At 42.7% G+C, this 7,500-nt stretch overlaps 2 protein-coding genes across 2 annotated transcripts in view; both read left to right on the top strand.

Annotated features, from left to right (window-relative positions):
* The window catches only part of samd10a (sterile alpha motif domain containing 10a), a 7,042-nt gene extending 6,796 nt beyond the window's left edge, over positions 1 to 246 (top strand). The window contains exon 5 of the mRNA XM_035646346.2: positions 1 to 246. This exon is cut by the window's left edge and continues 60 nt beyond it. The gene's annotated coding sequence lies outside the window, so the exon portion shown is untranslated.
* Positions 247 to 1,822: 1,576 nt separating this feature from the next.
* Positions 1,823 to 7,500, top strand: part of LOC118317495 (uridine-cytidine kinase-like 1) — a 6,096-nt gene continuing 418 nt past the window's right edge. The window contains exons 1-12 of the mRNA XM_047331336.1: positions 1,823 to 1,956; positions 2,084 to 2,155; positions 2,246 to 2,432; positions 2,494 to 2,552; positions 4,196 to 4,212; positions 4,335 to 4,433; positions 4,517 to 4,610; positions 5,516 to 5,578; positions 5,649 to 5,771; positions 6,006 to 6,113; positions 6,232 to 6,388; positions 6,768 to 6,825. Of these exons, the coding sequence (XP_047187292.1) occupies positions 2,126 to 2,155; positions 2,246 to 2,432; positions 2,494 to 2,552; positions 4,196 to 4,212; positions 4,335 to 4,433; positions 4,517 to 4,610; positions 5,516 to 5,578; positions 5,649 to 5,771; positions 6,006 to 6,113; positions 6,232 to 6,388; positions 6,768 to 6,825 (995 nt within the window). The 5' untranslated portion in view covers positions 1,823 to 1,956; positions 2,084 to 2,125. The remainder of the gene's footprint in view (positions 1,957 to 2,083; positions 2,156 to 2,245; positions 2,433 to 2,493; positions 2,553 to 4,195; positions 4,213 to 4,334; positions 4,434 to 4,516; positions 4,611 to 5,515; positions 5,579 to 5,648; positions 5,772 to 6,005; positions 6,114 to 6,231; positions 6,389 to 6,767; positions 6,826 to 7,500) is intronic.

Genomic DNA, 7,500 nt, shown 5'->3' with positions numbered 1-7,500 from the left:
TTTTTTTTTATACTCAAATGTGAATCACGTGGAATCTACCCTGCGTCCAGTGGAGTGACATCATGAATGATGATATTAAGGCTGAAGTTGGAGTCTGTTCCTTCACATGATGATCTGACGTCATCTGTTTATTGATCTGTGATTGATGACAGCACTGATCCCGTCTCACTCTCTGCCTGTCTGTCTCTCTCCTGGGAACTTTTTTAATGTGAGAAAAAAAGGACAAATAAATGTAACAAACATCAACGCCTTTATTATTATTATCTTTATTATAATAACTATTACAATTATTATTTTGATTATTATAATTATTATTATAATAACTATTACAATTATTATTTTGATTATTATTATAATTATAATAATAATCATTATTATTATTATGTTATTATTGTTATAATTATGATTATGTTATTATGTATTTATTTTTGCTAATTCCCTTTTGGGGATCAGACCTGTTTATATACAGTCTATGGCTCAGACGCGAGAGCATCTACATGAACTACATTACCCACAATCCCACAGCAGCGTTCAGAAGAACTCGTCCATGGCGTCAACCGGCCGGTGCCAGTGTCGGCTCCGAGGTCGCAGGATCACCATGGAAACGGAGAGCGGGACCAGACCGTCGTCCCGCTCCGACAGGTACATGATCAGTTCCTCTGACGATGACTTCATGTATCGATGAATGAATGTATGAATTCTGCAGCAGCGTCTGTGGATGATGATGATGATGATGATGATGATGACTCCTCTCCTCACCGCAAGGAGAATACTCTCTCATGTCAATCACACTCATTCTGTGTAAATATGTTTTATTAATATGAATGTACAGTAGCGACATGTCGGCGGATGTAGATTCATCAGATGCGTCACGGAGGTTTTCAGAAGCAGGTGAGCAGCTGATGTTGACCCACTTCTTGCGTCACAGACCAGAGAATAAACCTCGAATATATATTTTTATTTATATATATAATATTTATTAATACAATGTTAATATAAACATAAATATTTTCTGATTGTCGTTTGTCTGCTTTTTAAAATATTCTTCTATAAATCTTGTTCTTTACTTTTAGAATGACCATCAAATATTTGAAATAGTGTATATTTTTTAAACTGCATAAATGTTGGATTTTAAACTATTAACTGAGATACTTAAGTTTAAATATAATATGCTATAAAAATATTCCATTAGAAATAAATGTCCAACAGAACTTGTTCCTGTCAGATCATAATTATTGTTGATGCATTAACATGTAATCAGTTCTCTCATATTATGGTGTAGATACTGTAAGTCATTTATAACTGTTTATATAATAAAGCATCATCTGATCACAGGTTTTGTCTGTAAACTAGTGGACGTGTAGAAGTGTCAAGAAGCAGAAACTGTAAAGTGCTCAGAGCGACCGACTGTACGTACAGTAGTGAACTGCTCGGGACTTGTTAGTCAGGACAGTTGTAGACTTACAACTTACAACTGAAAAGATGGAGGCTGTTTGACAACACAAGTCATCATGTGTCTTCTTGAGAGCAGGAACAGTTCACTGAGTCTGAAAGGATTCATAGAATCATAATCATATTTTGGTAAAAGCTCAGTAGTTTAAGGAACAGTTTATAACTTCATATACTGAATGAGAAGAAAAAGAAAACTCCTGTTGGCTTCTGGGAAACTTTGATGGACAGTTTCTTCAGCTGTATCTCTTGTTATGATATTATATATATTGGCCTGTATCGTGTGTGTGTGTGTGGATCAGATCAGGGAGCAGAGAGGACGGAACAGATGAAGACGTCCGTCCTCTTGTTGATTACAGGAGCGTCTATTAATACCTGTCACTGTTCGATCGTCCCGGAGCGTTCGACTTCCAGCTGCTGGTCGCGGCGCTCCGGAAGTTGAAGCAGGAAAAGAGCGTGAAGATCCCGGTGTACGACTTCACCACGCACGGGCGGCACAAAGACTGGGTCAGTGTGAGAAGAGTTGTGAACGTTGGAGGTCGAATGAGAACGTGCAGAAGCAAACAGCTGCATTCAGTTCTCCTCTGTGAACAAGTTTCATCTCATCAGACTCTTCTCTCTCCTCTTTGTGCAGAAGAATGTTTATGGGGCCAGTGTGATTATATTTGAAGGGATTATGTCTTTGGCGGACAAAGAGCTCCTCCAGGTGAGCCGGCGTGTTTGTCTCTGTGAAGCCTCGTGTGACGCTCAGTCATCGTCAGGTAACGTCTGACCTCTGACCTCTTCACGCCTGCAGCTCCTGGACATGAAGATCTTCGTGGACTCGGACATCCGGCTGGTCCGCCGGCTGCGCAGGGACATCACGGAGCGCCGGCGGGACATCGAAGGCGTCATCAAGCAGTACAACAAGTTCGTGAAGCCGGCGTTTGAGCAGTTCATCGAGCCGGCCATGAGGCTCGCGGACATCGTGGTGCCGAGAGGTGACTTTCCTGCACAGAACAAACAGAAACATCTCAGAGTGTTTTCATTTGATTTTTCGCCTCCACAGGAACATGGTGGCCATCGATCTGATCGTGCAGCATGTTCACAGCCAGCTGGAGGAGGTGAGAGACTGTACACTGACTGTACAGAGACGGTGGCGCCACCGAGTGTCGGAAAGATGTAACATACAGAAAGAAGGAGAAACATCAGCATCAGTTATTGCTCCTGTTACAAACCTGGTGATAAACAATGTTTTGATTCAATAGCAAATTATCAATAGTAAATTCAGAATTTTAAGAAAAATTCTACTTTAAGAAAACTAAGATTTGGGGTTTTCAATAAAAAAAATATAGATAATCAGCAGCTTCTCCTTTGAAATCCTTTGTTGTCTTCTGACACCTGTTACCTATTGCTTCCTGAATTTCCCAACTTGGAATCAATAAAGTATCCATCTATCCATCTATCTATCCATCTATCATCCATCTATCTATCGTCTATCTATCCATCCATCTATCCATCTATCTATCGTCTATCTATCCATCTATCTATCGTCTATCTATCCATCTATCCATCTATCTATCGTCTATCTATCTATCTATCTATCATCCATCTATCTATCGTCTATCTATCCATCCATCTATCCATCTATCTATCGTCTATCTATCCATCTATCTATCGTCTATCTATCTATCTATCTATCATCCATCTATCTATCGTCTATCTATCCATCTATCTATCCATCTATCTATCCATCTATCATCCATCTATCTATCGTCTATCTATCCATCTATCTATCCATCTATCATCCATCTATCTATCGTCTATCTATCCATCTATCTATCGTCTATCTATCCATCTATCATCCATCTATCTATCGTCTATCTATCCATCTATCAACTATCCATCTATCCATCTATCTATCTCTCTATCTATCCATCTATCTATCTCTATCTATCCATCGTCTATCTATCTCTCTATCTATCCATCTATCTATCTCTATCTATCTATCTATCTATCTATCCATCTATCTATCTCTCTATCTATCTATCCATCCATCTATCATCTATCCATCTATCTCTCTATCTATCCATCTATCTCTCTATCTATCCATCGTCTATCTATCCATCTATCTATCTCTCTATCTATCCATCTATCTCTCTATCTATCTATCCATCCATCTATCTATCTCTATCTATCTATCTATCTATCTATCCATCTATCTATCTCTCTATCTATCTATCCATCCATCTATCCATCGTCTATCTATCCATCTATCTATCTATCCATCGTCTATCTATCCATCTATCTATCTCTCTATCTATCCATCTATCTCTCTATCTATCTATCCATCCATCTATCTATCTATCCATCCATCTATCATCTATCCATCTATCTCTCTATCTATCCATCAATCTATCTATCTATCTATCTATCCATCTATCTATCTCTCTATCTATCCATCTATCTCTCTATCTATCTATCCATCCATCTATCTATCTATCCATCCATCTATCATCTATCCATCTATCTCTCTATCTATCCATCAATCTATCTATCTATCTATCTATCCATCTATCTATCTCTCTATCTATCCATCTATCTATCTCTCTATCTATCCATCTATCTATCTATCCATCTATCTATCTATTTATCTATCTATCCATCCATCTATCTATCATTCTATTTATCTATCTATCCATCCATCTATCTATCATTCTATCATTCTATCATTCTATCTAATGTAACTGTCGTCCTCTTCATGCAGCGTGAGCTCAGCGTCAGGTACGACGACACCTTCACCTTCACTCTCTCTGGTTTGTTCAGTGACTTGTTTTCCGTCGTGTTAAAGTCGACACAGTAACAGATTGAGACGTGTGACGTGAACTTCCTGTGCTCGGCCGCAGGGCGCTTCTGGCCTCCGCTCAGCAGACGCACGCGCTGCCGCAGACGCTCAGCGTGTTGGCGAGCTCGCCGCAGGTCGGAGGTCTTCACACCATCATCAGGTACTGACGGAGGCTCCGAGTCCGAGCTACAGACGACAGCAAGCTGTGAGTTCTGAAGATGTCATTATGCTCTTCTACCGCAGGAACAAAGAAACCAGTCGAGACAAGTTCATCTTCTACTCAAAGAGATTAATGCGACTTCTCATAGAACACGCGCTCACGTTTCTGCCTTCACAGGTACTTCAGTCAAAAAGTTAACCAGAACAAGAACAATCAACATCCAGAGGCTCCAGTTGCTTCAGCTGACGTGTCTGATGACGTGTCTGATGACGTGTCTGATGACGTGACTGATGACGTGACGTGTCTGATGACGTGTCTGATGACGTGACGTGTCTGATGACGTGACGTGTCTGTTGACGTGTCTGATGACGTGTCTGATGACGTGACGTGTCTGATGACGTGTCTGATGACGTGTCTGATGACGTGTCTGATGACGTGACTGATGACGTGTCTGATGACGTGTCTGATGACGTGTCTGATGACGTGTCTGATGACGTGACGTGTCTGATGACGTGTCTGATGACGTGTCTGATGACGTGTCTGATGACGTGACTGATGACGTGTCTGATGACGTGTCTGATGACGTGTCTGATGACGTGACTGATGACGTGACTGATGACGTGTCTGATGACATGTCTGATGACGTGTCTGATGACGTGTCTGATGACGTGACTGATGACGTGTCTGATGACGTGACTGATGACGTGTCTGATGACATGTCTGATGACGTGTCTGATGACGTGTATGATGACGTGACTGATGACGTGTCTGATGACGTGTCTGATGCAGCTTCCAACAATGTGACGGATCACTGTGATGTCGCAAGCAAAGTTCAAGTCTCTGCAAGCTTCAACCAAAAGTCTTTATTTGTTATTAATGTGCTTCAGTAATAAAACTGTCAGTTTGAGGAGAATGTCGACGTAGTGATACAGTTGATACTTGTTGTATATACGACACTACGGTTTATAATCATGTATAGATGCAGACACACTTGTTGTGTCTTGGTTGATGCAGTGTGTTGATTGTCTCTCGTGTGTGTGTGTGTGTGTGTGTGTGTGTGTGTGTGTGTGTGTGTGGACCAGCCATGTGCGGTCCAGACGCCTCAGGGCCACGAGTACGAGGGTGGTGGTGACGACGGCCGAGCGGTGAGTGACTCGGCTTGTTAACATCCTCGTGTCCTCATGGTTCGTGTCATCGTGTCTCTCGTGTCCTCAGATCACCGGCGTCTCCGTCCTGCGGGCGGGAGAGACCATGGAGCCCGCCCTCAGGGCCGTGTGCAAAGACGTCCGCATCGGCAAGATCTTCATCCAGACCAACCTGGACTCGGGCGAACCGGAGGTGGGTCAATATTATATCGTTGCATATCTTCACCTCGACTTCACGTCCTCAACATGATTATTATGTCTGATATTATCTGACACTGTAAGAAGAATCACATCAGACGTGTTTTTTTCCTCCTTTGTTTTCTTTTCTTTTTTAATTCTTCCACATGATGTGTGTCTCCGTGGTAACTACCTTTCCTGATTCTGTAACCATGGTAACCCGTCTCCTCCTCCTCTCCGGCGTCGCCAGCTGCATTACCTGCGTCTGCCCAAAGACATCATCGAAGACCATGTCATCGTGATGGACAGCACGGTGTCCACCGGCGCCGCCGCCATGATGGCAGTACGAGTCCTGTTGGTGGGTCAGATTCATAATTCATAATTCTACAGTTGGATCCTTCACGTCTTTGTCAGCTGCTTCACACGTACTGATTATCCTCCTGTGTGTGTGTGTGCGTGCGTGTGCGTGAGAGCAGGATCACGAGGTGCAGGAGGAGAAGATCATGTTGGTGTCGCTGCTGATGGCCGAGCTCGGGGTTCACTCGGTGGCCTACGCCTTCCCCAAGGTGAAGATCATCACCACGGCCGTGGACAAGAGTCTGGACGATTATCTTCACGTGATCCCTGGAATCGGTATGAAGACGACAAACACACACTCACTGTTTTTATAAGCGTGATGAAAAGTCGGAGTTCACACACTTTGTTCAGAGGAGAACTTGTTTGTTGTCGTCGACCTTTTGAAGAACTTGGTGATTTTCAGGTGTTTCAGTTTTGTGCAGGAAATAAAAATAGTCCCAAGATCTTTGCAGCAGATAAAAGATGATAAACATCTGTTTTTCACGCTGACAGATTTCATTTCTAGTCCCAGCAGATTCTAATTTTATGCTCGTGTCACTTTAGATTTGAAGCGAACTTTTCCTCTCGATCACTAAACTGTAAAAGAGACCAGACGTTCAGAAGACTGTTCACTGTGAATCACTGACACACTCATACACACTCTGTGTGTCTTCAGGGGACTTTGGGACCAACGGGTCTGAGAGCTGCAGCGACGAGGACCAGGAGCAGCGTCTGTGAGTCCGAGGATACAAACTGTAACAGGCCTTTTCACTCAATGTGTCGCTTTTATATCCGTGAGCGACGGATGCGTCTCGGTCAAGACGGAGAGTTCATCATGAATATTTTCACTCCAGGGAAACGGTCCCATCGCCTCCGATGCGACGACAATATGATCATACATTGAATCATTTCACTGGGTTGCACCAGTTGTTCTTAGGAAGTAAGAGGTAGAAACTCACCAAATGATTAAAGTGGAAATCGACCAGACGTTTAACTGCAGGTCATTTGTTCACATGTGATGGTTACAGTTGTTTCCTGCTCTGACAGAATCCAGGCTGCTGCAGGGAGTTAGCAACGATGCTAACGCTGACGCTAGTTAACGCTCGGAGCCAGAAAACGAAGGAGGAGCTTCAGTGAACAAGCTGTTTACAACAGAGCAGACAGTCACACCACCTGGAACCACTAGGGGGCACCACAGTTGTCTGTTACAGCTTCGAGCTGAAGCGAACATGAATATTCACAATGAGATCAGACTGAAGACGTAACGTTGATGACGCTTCGTTTGAACAGCTGGTGCAACGTACTCATGGAAATGTTCTTATTCAAATGAATTCATACTTTACGTGGCTCCAAAGCATTTTCTTAACGAGCTGTAATTAACTCACATCCAACGTAGAACAGAAATATAA

This window comes from Scophthalmus maximus, chromosome 3 (genome assembly GCF_022379125.1).
Source record: "Scophthalmus maximus strain ysfricsl-2021 chromosome 3, ASM2237912v1, whole genome shotgun sequence".
NCBI classification, from domain to species: Eukaryota; Metazoa; Chordata; class Actinopteri; order Pleuronectiformes; family Scophthalmidae; genus Scophthalmus; species Scophthalmus maximus.
The sequence above is the reverse complement of the archived record's forward strand: the minus strand, read 5'-3'. Positions and strand labels throughout refer to the sequence as shown.